Raw genomic sequence first — 20,851 nt, forward strand, 5'->3', positions numbered from 1 at the left:
TTTATCTACAGAATCTTGTGGTTCTTTGTGAAATTATAAATAAATAATATACATATGTTTTTTTTTTTTTTTCTTTATCTACAGAATCTTGTGGAAGCTGCTACTCATTTGCCTCTATGGGTATGCTAGAAGCAAGAATTCGTATATTAACCAACAATTCTCAGACCCCAATCCTGAGTCCTCAGGAGGTTGTATCTTGTAGCCAGTATGCCCAAGGTAAATGTTTTATTTCAGAGCTGTTATGAGCTGTTTGGTTGTATATCAGCAACTGTCACTGGCAAAAGTAAAGGTGTGGCATAGCAGAGAAGAACAGCGTCTATAGTCAGAAAACTGTGCTATGAATCTGTGCCCATCACTTATCAGTAGACAGTTTCTCATGGGATCTACTGCATCCCACAGCAAGATGTCAGCATATCATATGAATACTGCCTCTCTTACAATGTCACTTAAGAGTGCACAATATTGTAAAAAGCAGACATAGACCTTATTCAAAAGCAGAAAATAAGTATGAGCATATTTATCTTAGGACAATAATACAACTTTTAAGCATCATAGCTTTAGATTCTGAACATCTCTTTCCACAACTCAGTTCCTACTAAAATTATAATAATATTTATTTGTTTATAAAAGAATTTAGCACTTTGTCCTTAGCCTTTCAGAACAGGCTATACTGAAGGCTCAAATAGGATTTAGAGGAAATACTATTTTAAATAATACCATTTTAAAGTTTTCTGATGTCAGCCCAGATGTAGGCACTGGAAAGTTTCCCAGTCTCCAGTAAATTGCTGGTGAGTGACTGTCATAGTCAGATTTTCATTCTCTCTGAGATATTACACACTGTATTGTGATAGCTAGGCCTTTGGAGGCTGTAAGATATCAAAACTCTTCTTATGCTAATGAAGTATACAATTAGGCAACAGAAACAGAAGTTAAATAATTGTAATGCTAAGAGGCTATTGACAGTGTGTATAATTGTACCAAGGAGAAGAGGGAGATAGAAGTCTATTGGTAGGAGGGTCTTAAGGAAAATTTGCTTGAGGAGTTGGGAAGTGTGTCTGTGTGTGTGTGTGTGTGTTCCCGCGCGCGCGCGTGTGCATGTGCGTGTGTCTATTTGTCAGTAACAATACTCACTAAAATGGTTGTTTTTATGTGAAGTACCTATCCTAAACCTCAAGGATAGAGCTGTCACCATCTACAGTTGACATATAAGTAAGTAGAGGTACAGAGATGTTAAATGGTGTACACACTTTTGGATTTGAACCTATTTTGGTTTCAGGGCCTTCATCACTCACAGTGCCAGTGAAGCTATACTCATTATTAGGTGTTAAATAAATTCCTGTTAAAGGAATAGGGCTGGGGATTGCTAGATGAATATCTAAGAAAGGAAGAATGATGTGATATTTAAACACGGAACAACTTCCAGGGAACAGAAAAAAAAAAGCAGGACATAAAAGTTGTGACTGCCATCTTCTAACGGAAGTGGAATAATGATGTGTGTTTTCATTCTTAGGTTGTGATGGTGGATTCCCATACCTCATTGCAGGAAAGTATGCCCAAGATTTTGGGGTGGTGGAAGAAAGCTGTTTTCCCTACACAGCCACAGATGCTCCGTGCAAACCCAGGGAGAACTGCCTCCGTTACTATTCTTCTGACTACTACTATGTCGGTGGCTTCTATGGGGGCTGCAATGAAGCCCTGATGAAGCTTGAGCTGGTCAAACACGGACCCATGGCAGTCGCCTTTGAAGTCCACGATGACTTCTTGCACTACCACAGTGGAATCTACCACCACACTGGGCTGAACGACCCTTTCAACCCATTTGAGCTGACAAATCATGCTGTTCTGCTTGTGGGCTATGGAAGAGAACCAGTCACTGGGATAGAATACTGGATTGTGAAGAACAGCTGGGGCCCTCACTGGGGTGAGAGTGGCTACTTCCGGATCCGCAGAGGGACTGATGAATGTGCAATTGAGAGTATAGCTGTGGCAGCCATACCAATTCCTAAATTGTAGGACGTAGCTCCCAGTGTTCCAGGTCTTTATCATTCAGAGTGATTTAGTCACAGGCTTGAGACTTTTCCAAAGCAATACCACTAGGTATCCTTATAATAAATAATAAATAATACTAAATATAATAATAAATATAAAGATAATGATAAATATAACTAAGATACCACTAGGTAGCCTTAAAGAATTTTGCCTTTGAATTTAAAACCATCTTTTTTTTTTTTTCTTTTAATACCCTCCCCATCAACCACTGAACTACTTTTCTTTCTAAAGTGCTTGGTTAAGTAATACTTTTATGAGCAGTGGTTAAGTTGTCAGATATTTTTTGCTGGTCATCTATAATGCAACCAGATATTTCATTTTTAAAAATCTATGTAAAGTGCAAGCTCATTTTTTAATTACATAAATCACATGAAAACAGCAAAATGGCTAATTTTTTAAAAAGAGTTTTAAATAAATGTTCCTGTAATCAGTACTATAGAAATTTTATGTAAGTTTACAAGAATCTTTGTCACTGATTTCTTCCCTTAGAAGCATTTATGTTCCATGGAAGTACTTCCTTTATGGAGAAAAAACAATGAAAATCTTTCATGTATAAAACAACCAAGGGAGAAGTGAAGCTTCATCAGCTGCAAAAGTGCTTGCTTGGCAAACATGAGGACCTGAGGTCAGTCTTCAGGATCTATGTCAGAAAAACAAGACAGATATGCTGACACACTTGTAATTCTAGCACTAGGGAGACAGAGACAGATGGATCCCTGGAGCTTACTGGTCAACCAGCATAGTTAAAGTGGACAACTTTCAATGAGTGACCTGTGTCAAAATCAAGTTAGATAGTGTTCCTAGAAGCTATAGCCATAGGTTAACTTCTGACCTGCTGGTTTCTGTACCTGCTTGGGCTTCCATACACACATGAACATACCCTTAAATAAGTAAATAAAACAACACAGGACTTTTTAACCTTGTCAAGGAGTATCTTCTGACAATACCTAGTGAACCCTAAAATTCATACAGGAAATAAAAAGGAATTTTTACAATATCTATGTGTTGAAACTGTTTCTTGTTGTGTCTTCTCTGTGTGTGGAAATATAAATAACAGTTGCTTAATGATTGAAATATTAACTGTGGAGAAATGAGTATCTCTTTGGGACTTTAGTGGATATTTCACAATGACGTGAAATTGTTCTGCTGATTAAACAGCTGATATCTATTAAAATTAATGTGACAGGCAAATTAGTCAATGCGATTGGAGTGCCACCACAATAATGTGACAAGCCAGATGCATCCTGAGGCTCAAGAAAACCAGAGCAGTCATATCACCTATGCTCCTTACACAGGTAAAAACAGGAATTTATACAAAAGGCAAAGGACTTCATCCTGAGTTTTGTAGCTAAGAAGTGATACAGTCATGACTGAAACCCACTAATGTTGACTCCATTTTCCCCAAAGAACCTTAGAGCACTGAGCCTGTTAGCTATTCATTTGAGATGTTAGCTGTGTGCTCAATTTATTTTGTATTCTGAGTCTTAAGAGTTGGTATGTTAAATCTATATAGTTTTATTTGTTTTGAGGTAGGGGCTTGGTTTGTAGATCTGGCTACCATGGAACTTGCAATGTAGACAAGGCTAGCCTCAAGCTTACAATGATCTACCTGTCTCTGCCTCCCAAATACCATTTTTTTTTTTAAATTGTACTTAACTAAAATAGCATTTTTTCTGCCCTTGAAGGAAAGTAATACTTTCCTTTCCAAATATCATTTTTTTTTAAATTGTACTTAACTAAAATAGAATTTTTCTCTGCCCTTGAAGGAAAGTAACACTCTTGAATCATGCACTGCAGCTTCATCTCTTGTTATTTATGTTGGTGAGGTCTTCAGCTTGCTTATTTGTTTTTTGGTGTTTTGAGACAGCTTTACTATGTAGCCAACTCTGGCCTTTGACTTAAAATATTCTTGACTTTGGCTCTTGTGTGTAGGATTGTAGATTTGCTTTACCAAACCCAGGTATACTGAGTTTAAAGTGCAGCTTCTTGAACCTCCTAGAGCTTGCCAAAGGTCTTTGACAATCTTGTGTTGATAAGGAAGTGAATATTCTGCCACAGACAGCTAAGGCCATTACTTTGTCGGCCTCCAGCAAAATATAGTTTTTGTGACTGTTGCTAAATATAATTTTATTCTTATATACTGCTTTGCCTTTGAGAAAGTCTCTGTGCAGTATAAAGTATAGTCTCTGACTTTCATTAAATACTTTAATAAATTTTTGAAGGTATAATATAAATTAAACAACTGGCTCTGGGCACAACTTCTTACACTCATGTTGAGTTGAGAATAATAGTTTGAAGAGACTCGAACTTTTCAGACAACAAGAGGAATAGCCAAGAACAAGAGCTCAAGTTATTCTGTGCTCAAAATGAAGATTAGTCTATACTGGGAGTTAGTTTTCTGTACAAGGCAGATAGCATCTCACTCCAATGCAGTAGTTAATGGCGTTCAGTAAAGACAGCTTGGAAATGACATACCATCTTTCAACACTAAGCTATGCAGCAAAGGTCTGTTGTCTGTGGATTGTTTATATTAACACCAATAAAGCATACTAACATAGTCTGCTGACACTGAGCCCTTGAAAAACTAGAATGAGCTCTTTGGCAAACCATTCCAAACAAAGGCTCAGAAAATTTACAGAACATGTCCATATGATGAAGGGGAAAAATTAAAGTGGGCATTTTAACTCTGGCAGAGCCCAGAGGCATAATGTCTAGAATCTGCTGGTTCTGGTTGTTATTTGTTAAATCCTAGAAAATATCATTATCCTGTCTATGCATTAGTTTCCACATTTGTGAAATACATATTTTTTAAATTTTACTTTTTAATCTTAATGTACTTTTAGTTAAAATAAAAGACTTCCTACCTCCAGCCTCTTCCAATTCTCTCCTTCCAAGTCTTTCCACACTCCCCAAATCTCAAATTGATGACTTCACTGTCTTTATTGTTATTGTTGCATACATTCATTTTTATGCATTAGTATATATGAATACAACATGCTGAGTTCTATTCTGTTAGCTGTGTGTATATGATCTCAAGGTTATCTTGTTTGTATTGGATAACCCCTTTGGAGTTGCATTTCTGAGACTCCAAATTCCCTTTCTCAGAGCAGTTATTAGCTGTCTGTAGTTCTTTGTCTAGAGGTAGATTCCCTGAGTTAGATTTATCTCCTAGCTCATTAGCATGTCTGTTGATATTGCCATTGTTTAGTCTTATTTCTGCAAGCATTTCAATGACAGATTTCCAAAGCTGTTTTCATGGTAGTCTGGCTCTTCTGTCTTCCTACCCAGTTGCCTACTGTGCAGTTTCCCTGAAACAGATGCAGGAAGTGTGATGATTCTTACTGTGAATTCTCTACTTCTAAGGTTTTATCCTACTGCATGAATGGATTTTCATTTGTTTTTTAAATTGCACTCCTAAGGCAAAGGCATGCAGATTCTGTTGAGGTCTGAGGCCAGGTACTCAGTGAGTTCTAAGGTAGCCAAGGTTACATAGTGAGACCCTGTGTTAAAAAACAATTGAATAAACAAAGAAATAAATTAAAATTAGACTTGCTATTTTGCTATTTAAATTCTTGGCCTTTCACCTAAGATCATTTTATTCAAGTAGGGAAGGTAAAATAGATTTAAATAATTCAGTTGCTCTAGACATCCGAATTGCCTATGGAACCCTATCTGATGTCTAAGCAGTAAACTCAGGAACTGAGTAGAACTTGAAGAGAAACAGTTACCTGCTTCAGACAGATTTCTGAGGATCAAATGCCTTCTTCAGTATATACAAAGCATTCATGAAAGCCCTGGGCATGCAGTAAGGACTGTACAAATACTAGTTACCTTTCAAGTTGTCTTTCTACAAATTGAACTTTTAAATACTTTGCTATGGGAAAGAGCTAAGATATATTTTATAAACAAAAATACTGTTATAGAAGAATTTATGGGAATTTTAAATCTTATTTAAGAACCCACAAAAAGAGCAATGAAAGAATCCACAGAGAAACCTTCAAAAATCCTTTAACTTAGGGAGGGAGATGCTTTTAATTTGAATTGATTTGGGTTACTTTTTGTTGTTGTTTTGAGGTTTTTCCAGTTTTCCCCCTATGATGTTTGCTCCTACCCATGGGATCAGAGTAAGTGTGGCAGTAAGGAGCTTTGGAAACTGGTGAAAGTGTTGCAACACTGAATCAGAGCAAGCTAAGCTTAATCTAAGATTTTCATAACTTTCCTTCTTAGGTTCCAACAGCATTAAGTAGACTCTAAGAAACTCTAAGATGAATACATTGCAGTACTGAAGCATTTCCTAGCTCATGTCTATCTTTGAAACTAAGCTGGTTTCAGTGGGAGAGGACAAACCAGCCCTGAAGATACTTGATGTGCCAAGGAGGGCTGATACAGGGGCGAAAGGGGAATCCACTCTCTCAGAAGAGAAGAGGAGTGGGTGGAGGGGTGTATGAGAAGGGTGGCCAGGAGGAGGGTGGAGAGAAATCAAAAAGTAAAATGAATAGATTAATTAATTAAAGAGGGGGTTTTATAGGAGGTTAAATAACAGGCCTGAGGAGGTTCCTGATAGAAAGGCAACTGGACTTCAGTGTGTTCAGAATTTTCAAGTGGTTTTTATAAACCTTATCTGTAAACACATTTCTAAAATCCTTTCTAGCTCTCACAATTTATATTTTGTTTGAGGCAAAGTGCTTCAAGTATATTCAACCCATAAATGATAGTTTGAAAGCTTAATTGAATGGGTTTCCTCTAAATATGCTGATGTTAATGTTTATATTTTTAATGTTGTAAAGAAGAAACTTCCTGAGCAAAATTACAGGGTTTGGGGAAAAGGAAATGGGACAGGGTGTAAATTGCTTGCTTCACAGGCTAAGAACTAGATTTGAATCTCTGGGATCCACATAAAAACCTGATGTGGTAACATTCATTGGCAATCTCAGTTTTTCCTCTGGAGTACTACCCAACATAGAAGCAGAAACAAGAGAGATCCTGACTCGGAGAAGAATTGATGTCTGAAAGTAATCATCTGACTTCCACATATTTGCCATTACACATGCATTCCTGCACATACACAGCTAGATAATAGATAAAGTACATAGATGATATAAACTAAAATTGAATATATGTGGATATATATATATATATATGTATATATATATATATAAAATCTTTCAATATGTATATTTCAAGTTTATATGACCTTGAAATTACAGGTTGGTTCTTGAGCTGCCATTGCACCTGATGAAATATTAACTGGAAAAGGATGCCCTCATGGAATCCTAATTCTGAAACAAAGTACGCATATGCCTGAAATTGCCTGGGCTGTACCATAATTGAACCTCAGCCAACCTTCTGGCCAGTCAAGCCACATTTTCTGCTTGGTGACAGCATCAAGAAACATGAAAGATATACTGGTCCTAGGACAGAAATCACATATGCCTTGGTCTGTGGCTTTTATTTTACTTCATGAAGGTATTTATCAAGATCCCTTCTGCCCAGCCACATTTAAAAGTTGAAGAACTCATTTAACCTCTCCCTTTTCAACTCTGAGCTTGTCAAGTTCATGCACTTTTTAAAGTTTTGAACTGTGTTTCCTAAAGGACTACTTGTTTGTAGAAATTCTATTTCATAGGGAGTTAAATGGCAGAAAGACAGTCAGAAACCTCAAACTTCATAAATTGAGGAGAAAATTATAAAGCTGTCCATTTCTCTAATGCAAAAAAAAAAAAAATCTAAATAGTTGGAAATTCTGGCAATCAACTGTAAGGAAGTAAGTTGGAGAAATAGCCTGCCCAGAGGTAATGAAGGAAAGGCTGTGAAACTCAAGCTGTACATTAAAAGCCATCATGGAGAATTTTTTTCTGTAATGTATTTCCTGAACTGTCAAACATTTTGAATAGTCTTGTTGTAGCTTAAGATGAAAGATACAAATGGATGTTTTAGTATCAGACTTTTATACCTCCATTCTATTTGGCAAGGCATGAGGGACAGAGAGCTAAAATAAAAGCTGTAATTTCCCTTGAGATTGATTGCTGAGCCATCAAGAGAAGCCGCCACTGTTCCCAAGAGAATGCAGACATAGTTCTAGTTCTTTGGTTTGAGATTCATTTTGGAAAGAGGATAAGTCAACAGAAAGAAAGGGAGCAAGGGTAGCACTGTGCCATGGAATGGTCATGACCTTGGGAACCAGGCCATCCTGGTTCTGAGTTTTGGGTCCGCTGATGCTTTTGAGTTCTGCTTTGTTCAGTCTTTGAAGAAAAAGGTTTAGATGTCAGCATCTTTGACTATTGAATGCAACACTAATAATATCTATTTTCAAGGGTTAGGAAAGGGTTTAAAAATGAGTGGTAAATTACATGTGTAAATGTACATGTATATTAGAATAAGTAAATCTAAGAGAGGATAAGGGTAGGAAAGTATGACTTAACTCAGAAACTAAGTTTCAGAGACTCATCCATTATACTTAGAATTCACTCTTCATCAATGCTTCCCGGCTAGAGCATGTTCTGTTCCTTGGGATCATTTAGTAATGTCTGTAGACACTGAAAGTTGTCACAGTTGGGAGAAGGGAGCATGCCATGCACTCAGTTGTTAGAGGTGAGGTACATGAGCATGGGACAATGAGAGGACATTCTTTTACATGGAGAATTGTCTAAAGATAACATCAACAGTGCAATGTTGAAAGGTTATGTCCACAACCTGGTAACTTCTTTTTACTCTTTCTCAGCACCAAATAATCATCATGAACTTTGGAAGGGGAAGCTTAAAGGTATAGCAGAAAAGGCTAAAAATGGTTCAAAAGGTAAGAGTATTGTGTGTTCTTCCAGAAGAGATGGGTTCAAGTCTCTGAGGCCACAGTTGGTTCAAAAAAAAAAAAAAAAAAAAAAAAAAATCTATAACTCCATTTTCAGAGGGATCTGTATCCTCTTCTGGCTTCTGTGGGCATCAGGTATGCATGTGGTGCACAGGCATACATGTAGGCAAAACACCCATGTGTATAAAATAATAAAATTTAAAATAAGCAAAATAAAATTGTAGCAGAACCTTCCAGTGAGAATAAGGAACTGAAGCTAAGCATGAAGCCTAAAAGGAGTAGTGAAATTCAGACAGTGACAAGGCATGGGTGAAAGCGGAAGCAATAAGAAGAGTAGCAAACATGTTCTTTCAGATTATAGGGGGGAGACTGAGCTCTCATTCTATAGGAGGCTTTAGCCAACAGGAGGGAACTGACATTTAATTCTGTAAAAAGTTATTAAATGCACAACTATAATGTTTAATAACGGGAGTCATTACTAGACCAGAAGTGACAATGAACTCTAACTCTCTCTCTCTCTCTCTCTCTCTCTCTCTCTCTCTCTCTCTCTCTTTCTCTCTCTCTCTCTGTGTGTGTGTGTGTGCGTGTGTGTGTGTTCAAGAAGGAATAAAGAAGTTTAGAGGCACATGTGTGGGTAAAAAAATCTGTTATAGGAGACAAATACGCATTTATCTCATCAAATAGTTGATTGATATAAGGATAAGAGGGCCAGTTAGGGCTGCAGAGATGGCTCAGTCAATAAAGCGCTTGCTCCATAAGTAGAGTACTTGAGTTCTTTGCCAGCACAATTAAAAGACCAGAGAAAATGGAATTTACTTCTAATCCCAGAGCTGTGGAGACAAAGATAGCTATGCACAGCTTTGGGGCTCACTGGCTAGCCAGTCAAGCCTACTTAGCAAGCTTTAGGTCCCAATAAGAGGTCTTGCTGCAAAAATCAAGATGAATAGATTTTTAAGAATAACACTGAAGTTGACTTCTGGCCTCTATACACACAGGTACACCCTTAAACACATGAACACATACAGCAATTTAGAGGCACATGTGTGGGTAAAACACATAGACACACACATACACACACATATACACACAGAGAGAGACAAAGACAGAGACAGACAGAATGAGAGACAGGAAGAAGAGGAAAGAGGAAGAGGAGGACAGGAAGTGGAGGAGGAAGAGGAAAACTGCAGTAATTTTTTACTTAAAAGAAGCATTTGAGGGGGCTGGAAAGATGGCTCAAAGATTATGAACACTGTTCTTGCAGCATACTAAGGTTCAATTCACAACACCTACATGGTGGCTCAAAAATTGTCTGAAACTCTAGTTTCAAGGTATCCAACACCTTTAGGTTTTTGCAGTCACCAAGAATACATGTGTCAAACAATCATCCATATAAGCAAAACAGTCACACACAAACTAAAAGTAAATAACTAAGGACCACTTTTTAGGCTATGCAAAACTTTCTCTAGAAGAATGTATACATTTATCTTACATTTTGAAAACAACTTCAGAGTTCTCATGGAACCTGAGTGCAGCAAACTTCTGTGTGTACAGGTAATTTTTCTCTAGCCAGTAGCCATCTCAAAGGTCAGAGACCTTCATTGTTATAGGCAGAAAGAAATCAGTGGGGTGACTTGGTCAGTGGCAAACAGGAAACTGTAGTGAGAGGACTCATCTTTAAAGGGAAATCCCACTGGTCATCAGAACCTGTTTAGAGACCAGGCTGCTTATTTATTTCCTGAGTCTTAGCTCTCCAAGTATCCAGCCTTTTTTATTTTCCCTAAGGTTGGGGTGCCCTTCTGCTATTTTCATCCCTAGAGTCAGAGCCAACTGGAAAAGCTCCACCACATTAGCAATCTACATAAGTACCATTCTCCTCCTGGCCCTGCCTTGGACTTAGTCATTTTGTGCTGGGCCTGGACTATCTGTTACATCTACAGTTACTAGCCATGGGAACCTCACTCCTACCCAAAGTCTGCCCCCAGAGTGTGCTGTTGATTCTTCTGACAGTCTTACAGCAACTTCACACAGTGAATACTTCCAAATGATAAATTACATTCTATGCTTTCAAGCAATTAGTTCTGTCTTTATAGCTAATATTGACAGCTCCCATTCACAGAAGTCTTACAATGATATAGATAAGTCCTTTGCACAGAATGTCATTCTGCATGAAGTTTCTCTTCTACAAATAATGAATAAAACCAAGTAAGTAACTTGTCTTAAATATCAGAGCTCATATATTTACATGAGATTTGAATTCACCCAAAGGGTGAGAACCCAGCTGTTAACTACTCTATAATTTCTATCTGAGCCTCACCCACGGTGTTGAATTTTTCAAGCCCTGGTTCTGCTTATTCTACATTAACTTTTGTCCACAATTTTGCACTTCTATAAGCCATGAGAGAAGATACCTTTAACACTATAAACAAGGAATAATTTTTAAAAACCAATTAAAAGATGGGCAGTTTTCTGACACTGCAGCAGAATATCTGAAACTAGGTTATTTATGATGAACAAAAATTGTGAGACTACATATTTTGTAAATCTTAGATTATGCTAAGACACCTATGTAAATTCATCTCTTGATAAAATTGTCACAAAAGCAAGTACATCAGCATGAATAAAAGACAGGTAGGTTTTCTTTAAAATCATTCACTTTTTTGGTAACTGATCCAGTCCCATCCAGATATTCATGGATGAGTACTCTGCTGTGATCAAATCCACCTACTCCACCCCACCTCCCAAGGTGGGGCATCAACAAGAGCGCTGGATGAGACAAACCAGATCCAACTCAAGTCAGATGGCCAAGGAAGAGAGTATAAGTCAGAAGGGATCTGGTGAGAAAGGGATGCATAACTTTCTAAGAAATATAGGATATTCTAGCTGGCCACTGCAAAAGCAGAAGAATCATTTCCTTTTAACAAACATTTACCAGAAATGTGAAAGTGATTTGGCAGATTTGATGCTGAGCAGATGTGCACCAACTGCTGTGAACCTGAATAGAAGAGTTTTATGTGTGTGTGTGTATGCTGTGTACTTAGCCCTCCTAGGACTATATGACTCATCATGCAATAGCACGGGAAGTATGAAGGGCAACACTTCTTCTTATACACTGACTATGCACATAAAATATGTGGTGGGTCTCTCTGTTATATTTTACACTCCTCAGGGTGTTGCCAGGGAAACAGCAGCCAAGAGCAGTCTCTCTGGGCAAGTTGTAATTGCCCTCTGTTTATTTGAACCACCCACCTGCTGTTTGGGGTAATAAAATAATGACTACAAAGGAGCCCTAGAAGTTCTTTGCATGCATTTTTATTTGTCATTTCAGAACCTTTTAGCACAGAGAGTGCTGGCTTTCAAAGGCATCCAGAAAGTTTCTCTCACGGGAAGCATCTCTGGTTTTGTTTAAAGAAAGGTTGTACAATGAACCTAGTACTATTTACAGTTTTAAAAGTGTTGGAACAACCTAGGCTTCCAACAAGTATGAAAGAAAGCAATACTTAATATTGAAAATAACTATGCCACCAATATGACATTAAGAACAGTTCACATTATATATAGGGGAACATGGGGCTGCATTTTGTTATGTAAGATGCAAATGGATTTATAAATGGTTTCAAAGGGGCAGGGAGATTATGAAAGGCTATGTTCTCTTTTGGTTTTGTGTTGTAAATGGCTTCATTATAAATAACAGAAAATGTAATCTAAATTTGCATGCCAAAGGCCTTTTTCACAATAATGTGCAAGTTTTTCTTCCTACACAAAGACTCCCCACCTTCTGCAAATATCACCTTAATCTTTTCCGCTGTCAAAGGCTAGCCCTCTTCAAAGAAGATCCTTCACTGTCTCACTTTGATTTCACTCCTCAGACTATTGAGATCTGCCTGCCTCCAGGTCATTGCTTTGAAACTGTTCGTATTAAAGTAAGCAAAACCCTCTTTGTTGCTGGAAACAGGTTTTTTTGGAGGATGGGGAGGGGGGTTACTTCAGCAGTTAATATTCTCTAGCCTTGCAGTCAGCCCTGCCTTGTATCCCAATCTCCTGGTCCTCTCCCTATTCCTCAAAATTGTTTCTATAGTTTCTATATGACTTTCCCTTTCCTTCTCTTCTCACTGTCCCTCAGGGAGCCCACACATACTTAATATATTATTTATGTGCTTGTGAGTCCCAGATCTGGCCTCTATCCCTGAAGCATTTGTGTTAATTATCTGTTGTGGCATAATACATCTCTTAACAAATTTTAGTGGCTTAAGTCAGGACCTATTTTTTTTTTTTCTAACTATATCTGTGGGTTAGGAATTCTGGCACAGTTTTCAAGGGATTCTTGGCTTTCTGCCTATCACGAAGTTGCAATTGAGGTGTGAACTTCTGGTCTGCAGTCTCACTTGCAGGCTCAACTAGGAAAGCCTTGTTCAGATTGAAGTACAAATCCAGTAGTTGTAAGTAATTGGGCTGAACAAGTTCCTTCCTGATGTGTCAGCTTTCTGCTGCTGGAACAAAATACAAGAGAAAATCAGCTCAAACAAGGACAGATTTGTTTTGGCATTTGGTTTCGGTCCATAGTCATTTGGCTTTGTTGTTTGTGGGCCTTGATGGGGTAGAATTATTATGCTAGGGAGCATGTGGTGTGTAAAGCTGCTTACCTAATGGTGGGTTAGAAGCAGGGATGGCAACACAATGTAGTTCTCACATGCATGTAACCAAGAACCCTCTTCACTTCCTTCAACTGGGCCTCCATTCCTAAGTTTCTGATATTTGCCACTATTCCATAAAATTATGAAGCCATCAAGAGATTAATCTTTTGATAAAATCACTGCCATGAAGATTCTCTAAAGTTCCAGTTCTGAAAACAGTTGCATTAAGGGTAAAGCCCTCAGCACATACGCATCTAGGAACCTTTCATTAGTTGATTAACTGATTAATTGACTGATTGATTTTTGAGACAGGATATCATTATGTAGCCCAGGCACCACAACACCTGGCTTAGGAGACATTTTCGGTGAAAGCCATAGCTTTAACCTTTGCTATGGGGCAGGAGGCCACCTTCCATGCCTTGCTTTGTGGGCCTCTCTGCCCAATGAAGTCAGCATTATTGATGTATATGAGCTGTTAACAACACAGCAAGCACCTACATAACAAGGCAAGTTTCATAATCTTTGTGACTTGATTATAGGTTATAGATGTATACTTTAGATTATATAACTATAGCTCAACATTTTCATATTCTGTTGGTCAGAAGCAAGTTACTTAAGTAGTCTCCCAAAAAGTAAAAAATACTAGGGTGCCAGAATAGGCTGTCTTCTGCAACTATAAACCAGATGGCATCCTCTTCATCTTGTAGAGATTAAGGTCCCTTTAGCTTACCAGTAGTTGAAGAGATGGCTTATTGATTAAGAATATTGGTTACCCTTTCAGAGGACTCAGGTTCAATTCCCATCACATATTTGGTGGCTAGCAAACCATCTATAATTCCAGTTCCAGGGAAACGAATTCTCTCTTCTGGCTTCCTAGGGCACTGACATACATGCAGGCAAAATACCCATATACATAAAAAGATTAAAAAAATAAAAATTAAAAATATTGCATTAGCACATATAAACTATGAAATTATGAACACATCTGTATCCTATCTCCAGAAAATGTTTGTTTCCATCTCTTTCGTGTAAGAGCATCATCATGTCACGGTACTTGAAATCAGAAACAAAAATATAAAGTAAAGGTGGGAAGGGGACCATTCAAATAGAGCAGTGGTCCTTAATCTGTCGGTTGTTAAACCTTTGGCAAGCCTCTGTCTTCAAAAATACTTACATCACAATTCATAGCAGTAGCAAAATTACAGTTATGAAAAAGTAACATAATTCTATGAACAGGGGTGACCGCAACATGAGGAGGTCTATTAAAGGGCTGAGCATCAGGAAGGTTGAGAACCCCTGGGTTAGGGGTTGAAGACTGAAGTGAGTGAGGGAGAAGGAGCTGTGAGGACAGTGTAAGATGAATATCATATAAATTCATATAGAATTCCAGATACACATACATACACATATACACATATACACACATACACACATACACACATAGACATAACACAGAGACACACAGATACAGACACACAGACACACACAGACACACACACACACACGCACACACACACGACATCAAAGTGGAGGATGGACACTTTGGAAAAAAGAGAGGGACTGATAGAAGAAAAGGGAGACAAGAGAAGATAATGGGGAGGGCATATGGACAACGTATAAAGATACACCAGTAATGAAAATGCTATCGTAAGATAGCATACCATTCATTTCATAGGCTATTTTTTACAAGTTTAAAGAAACGGATGCAAATATTCTTTTCTTTTTGTAGTCTGCTAATCATGTCTTATTAATACTTGTAAATTCCTAATACCTGTTAGAGTTTTTTCTCCACATGCCCATCTTTAGTCACTCTAGTCTGTATGCTGTGTTACTGCCATGGCCTGCAGCATATCTCTTACCTGGGAGCCTTGCCTTTTCTCAATCCAACAGCAGTGATAACAGCAGATTTCTATTTAAAATTCTTCACCACTTTTTTTATATGCCATGGATATTATGGGTTGAACAGAAACTACCAGAAATACAAATTCATCAAGCTTGTTGTTTTTTTTAAATGTAATCTGTAGACATGCAAAGTCTTTTCAACTGGAAAATATTCACGTTAAATAACTAATATAGTGTTAAACTTAGTTCCTTACTTAAAACATATCAAAACTCCTTAATAAAATGTAAGAGTAAATAGCTTGCCATGGAACATCATCTATAGTGAGCAAAAACTTAAAACAGTTGTGTTTGTTCCCTGTAACTGTATCAATTATTTTTACAAACATCTGTTGGGGAAGCCAAGTCCCTTGAAGATACTTGTGTCCCATTATATAACTTTCCAGGCCCTGTAAGTCATTAAAAGTTTCATACCACTTCTCAGACATTCAGATCTATTTTCTATAGTATTGCCACCTCTCTGGGGCTTTGCTAGCCCACAGGGTATGAATGTATGAAGAACAAAAAACGGATGCTATGGAAATATTTCAATTAGTAAAGTGTTTGCCAGTCAATCATGGGAATCTGAGTTTGACCCTCAGAACCCATATTGAAAAAACCCTCACCTAGCATGGTAGCACGTGCTTGTTGTTCCTGCACTGAGAATAGCCACAGGTGGTTCTCTGGGTCTTGCTGGCTAGTCGTCTTGGCAAATTAGTGGCCAGTAAGAGACCCTGTCTCAAAACAAATAAGAAAACCAAGGTTGATGGCAACTATAAGAACACCATGTGAAGTTGATGTTTGGTTTCTACATACACCACATGTACAAAAATGCATGTATACCTACACCCACAACACACTTAGGAACACACAAAACACACAGTTCGCATGTGTGTGTGTGTGTGTGTGTGTGTAAGAGAGAGAGAGAAAGAGAGAGAGAGAGAGAGAGAGAGAGAGAGAGAGACTGAGAGTTGATGTCCTTTCTTGACAACTCTTACCTTGAAATTTTTCCTAGATCATATGAGACTCCAGTTGCTTTCAATGTGAAGATGTGGTGGTGTTCTTCTAACAAACCCACTCTTTCTCTCTGTAGCTTGGTCATGAGGTGAAGAGAGCTAAGACTGCAGTTGGCATCTTCTGATCAATTGTGGTATAGTTGGTGGTCAAATATTTCAAATATCAGACTAGAAGGAATGTTACTAGTTTTACACTGGCCGTCTGTGAGGCTGCTGCCTACACACCAGCAGTCCTGGACTTACCAAGGTTAAAATGAAATTTCTGCCTGGACTTATATCATGTTATTGCCCATGATTTCAAAGCATGGATCACCGGATTCCTTGAAGATATTCTTCATGTTTAAATTCCTTTTCACTGGGTCAAGCTCTCAGGCTCAGAAAACAGTTGATACTTGTAATTTTGACAGCCTCCATTAAAACTGGTTTATGAAAAATGACCTTTCATAGGGACATATGGGAAAGAATGATAAAACCCTTTAGACTTGGTTTGGCAGAGACAATCTCCTATTCAGCCATTTGTAGTGTATCTGGCACTTAGCTCTGGTACTTTGAGGCTGGCAGCTGAATTACATTGGCCAAAGTCCAGAACTCTAGCATTAAAAGATGATCTTTAAATCTCCTCTTTAGTTAAAGACAAATTTAAAACACTTAACAACCATTTACATGTCAAAAATAATATATTATATTAACCTGATTTTAGTCAGATTATGCCTTTCCAAATGACCATAATAATAGAAAAAATAATCACTTTTTCTTGAGACAGAGCTTCTCTGTACAGCCTTGGCTTTCCTAGAATTGCTCTGTAGACCAGGCTGGCCTCTAACTCAAAGATCTTCCTGCTTCTGTCTCCCATATGCTGGGTTTAGAAGCAGGTGCCAGCAACTCCCAGCTGAAACAGTCCCTTTTGGATGAATGCCATTTCATTTACATTTTCCTCAAGGCTACCTTTGAGACAGTTTGTGTAAGGTTTATTATTATTTTATTTATTTTTAAGTGTGTGCGTGTGTGTGTGTGTGTGTGTGTGTGTGTATGTGTGTGTGTTTCTATGTGTAGGTATGTGCATATAAGTATGGGCACACACACGACAAGAAGAAGGTATCAGATCTCCTGCAGGGAATGGGAAGCTATGAGACACCTGACATGGGTGTTAGGAACTGAAATAGAATCCTTTGCAAGATTATCCCATAATTTTAACCATTGAGCCATCACTCCAGCTCATAGGGCAGACTTTTAAATCTAAATTTTATACATAGGAAAACCAAGGTGAGACTAAGAACATGGCTTGGGACATTCAGAAAAAGATTGGTTCATAAGATTCCGGCTCTAGACAAAAGCTGATGCTGGGTCTCTTTTCATTGCAATACATGATGTTCAGTGGCTATTTTCTGACTCAGGTCTTGACTCTTTTAAGTGTTAATAATACCAAATAATAAAACTGTTAGTCAGTGATGACTTACAGAATTATTCATGCTATCTCAGAACTAGAATTTTATGTTTTTCTTCAAATAACTTCATTTTAAATAAAGTTTTATTTACGTGTATGTGTGTATATGTGCCAAGTATGTTGGACACCCATGAAGATCAGAAGACGGTGTTAGATCCCCTGGAACTGAAGGTACAAACAGTTGTAAGCTGCCCAAAAGGAATGCTGGGAAATAAACTCTGCTCTTCTGAAAAAGCAGGAAACAGACTTAACTGCTGAGCCATTTCTCCAGAAGTAATCTCTTACTCACAACTGGACTATTATAATAGAAACCGATGTCTATGAATATGCCTAGAATTTTAGATTTCCCAGTGCTTTCAAGAAGGATTATTTGTCTGGGCACCGAGTCACAGGATAGACACATATTCTGCAAATGAGGACTGGAGTTGAGAACCCAGAACGGAGGTGATGCCTGATGAGGTAGTACACATCTTTAATCCAGCATACCCACTGTGAGATGAGAAGGGAAGATAGTATAATTCCATAAAGTTCACAGACCATCTAGAGGGTCAAGCAGAGACCTTGTTTTCAGGTAGAATATGAGAATTTAAACTCTACACTGTCCTATGGCCTTCACAGGGGCACTATAACACATAGGAACACTCACACACAAACATGAACATTCACACACAGATCACATACATACACATCATACCCATGTACACCTAAGATATTTTTACTTTAAGAAATTAGAATTATTTATATTGTTATGTTCTCCCTGAAAATCCATATTAAACAGTTTCTATAAATTAATTTAGAATCTTGTATCATCTCATTACAATAATTCGATCTTGATCATACTGTTTACTCCTCCTCCTTCATTCTTTTTCTTGGAGAATGGGAATCATAAGCTGGTGAGGGAAGAATCAGTCATGGTGCAATAATCCAAAGTTTGAGGAGGTCTAGGACTACAGAATGAACAAGAGAAAGTACCAGTCCCATATATGAAATCTAGCAAAACAGGAAAACATGAACCAGGATCACAGATTGTACTTGACATTTCCATTCATGTATAAAATATATTGATTAAATTCACCCATGTACTCTCTGTTATTCATCTTCCCTCTCCTCTGAACTTCTTTTTTTTTTTTTTTTTTTTTTTTTTTTTTTTACAACTGACTCTTCAGTAGAAGAACTTTCCAATTTCCATATACAGCAAGATGCCAACAGATGGGCCACCTTCTGAATCACAGGTCTTATCTGCTTTCATTTATCGTTGAAGAAAATGCCATCCCCTCTCACAGCAACCATTAACAATCAACAGATCCCCAAGAAAGAGCAGAGCCTCGTGTACCCCTCCTGTAACCATGAGAGAATACTAAAGGGTCCATTCTTATGCAGGTGTCCACCAAAGGTCTGTCTGTGGTCACGCTTTCAGGGACCAACCCAGATATTTCAAGTGGGCCTCCTCAACAATGATGGGATATGAGGCACTTAGAAATTAAAAGGAGCAGTATCATGGTTTAAATTCTTACAAAATATTTCCAGTATGGTTAACATGGTTAAGGTGGGTATGCTGAGGAGACAGTAAAGTAAATATGCTATTTAGTCCACAAAATGAGCTGTAGCTAGTGGTAGTGTGATGAGGAAGGGCACTGGAATACAGCGGGATGTTCAAGGTACTGAGGGGAGGAAGATTTGGGTTCAGAGTTTCTCTCCACACATCAGATTTTTAAACATAATAAATTAGACCTGCTTGCTGGCCAGGGTAGATTCACAATGAAGAACTTAGCTAGGGGGAAACAACAAGCAGATCATTTCTTTTGTAATATGATCTGCTGTTAAGAAAATTTTAAGCAGAAGAGCAAAGTTGGGAATATACCCTTTAGGATGAGTTACATCTTCAATGAACTAAATCTCACTTCCATCCTTGTGAAAGTTCTTGTTCAAAATTCCTAATCTTTGACATTTATCAGCATTTGTGTCATGTTTTCTTAATGAGATTGTAAACTGTGAGGAATTTTAAAAGCTTAATATTGTTTTATACCACTAAATCAATAATAAATGGTCAGAAAATATGTTGATTCTTTTTTAGTGAAAACTGGAAAATGAGGGACTGGACATTGAAACAAGATCTAAAATGCTGAGTTCAGTGAATACCCATGTCAAAAGTGACTATAATGGCTATTCCTGCTTGTCAATTTGACAGTATGTGGAATGGACTACAATCCAGAATTGGAGAGCTCAGCTGTGATCCAGATCTTGAGGTTGGAAGACACAAGTTTCTGACCTGGATCTTGTCATGGAGATCTTGAGGCATAGTGGCCATGAAAAGCTTAGGCCCAGGCAAGGTAGTACACACTTTTAATTCTAGGAGACTGAAGTAAGATCTCTGAGTTCAAGGTCAGCCTGGGACAAGGCAAGTTTCAGATTCAAGAGTGGTGGTACACACCTTTAATATGGTCCAGGCCTTCTGCTGGAGAACTACATAAGGACATTGGAAAAATGAAGATTCGCTCTTCTTCAACTGCTTGCATTTACTTGCCAGCACATCTGTTAGAACCTACTTCTACAGAAGACCAGCTGAACAACTAGCCTTGTAAGACTAAGAAACTACTAGATTGTTGGACTTCTCATGCACACCTGGCCATTGTTGGGTTAATTGGACTACAGATTGTAAGTCATCACAATAAACTCCCTCAATATAGAAAGATATTTTGTAAGTTCTGTAACTCTAGAGAACCTTGACTAATACATAGGGCAAAGTTTCTAATTTCCATATATAGCAAGATGCCAACAGATGGGCCACCTTCTGAATCACAGGTCTTATCTGCATTCTTATGCTAATAGGGAAGGTGTGTTTCCATTTGTGTGTGTGTGTGTGTGTGTGTGTGTGTGTGTGTGTGTGTGTGTGTGTGTGTCTGAACCAGACCTTGAGGTTCCTGCTTGAACACACTACCACCAAACAGCGAAATCCTCACCCTGCTGGAGTGAATTTTAAATCTATCCAAACAGCTTCTGAATGGAGATTAGGAGTGCTCGTGGG

At 38.1% G+C, this 20,851-nt stretch overlaps 1 protein-coding gene across 1 annotated transcript in view; it reads left to right on the top strand.

Annotated features, from left to right (window-relative positions):
* The window catches only part of Ctsc (cathepsin C), a 32,809-nt gene extending 29,763 nt beyond the window's left edge, over positions 1–3,046 (top strand). The window contains exons 6-7 of the mRNA XM_034513659.2: positions 85–216; positions 1,511–3,046. Coding sequence (XP_034369550.1) covers positions 85–216; positions 1,511–2,013 — 635 coding nt within the window. The 3' untranslated portion in view covers positions 2,014–3,046. The remainder of the gene's footprint in view (positions 1–84; positions 217–1,510) is intronic.
* Positions 3,047–20,851: the final 17,805 nt, after the last annotated feature.

The sequence above is a fragment of the Arvicanthis niloticus genome, chromosome 1 (genome assembly GCF_011762505.2).
Source record: "Arvicanthis niloticus isolate mArvNil1 chromosome 1, mArvNil1.pat.X, whole genome shotgun sequence".
NCBI lineage: Eukaryota > Metazoa > Chordata > Mammalia > Rodentia > Muridae > Arvicanthis > Arvicanthis niloticus.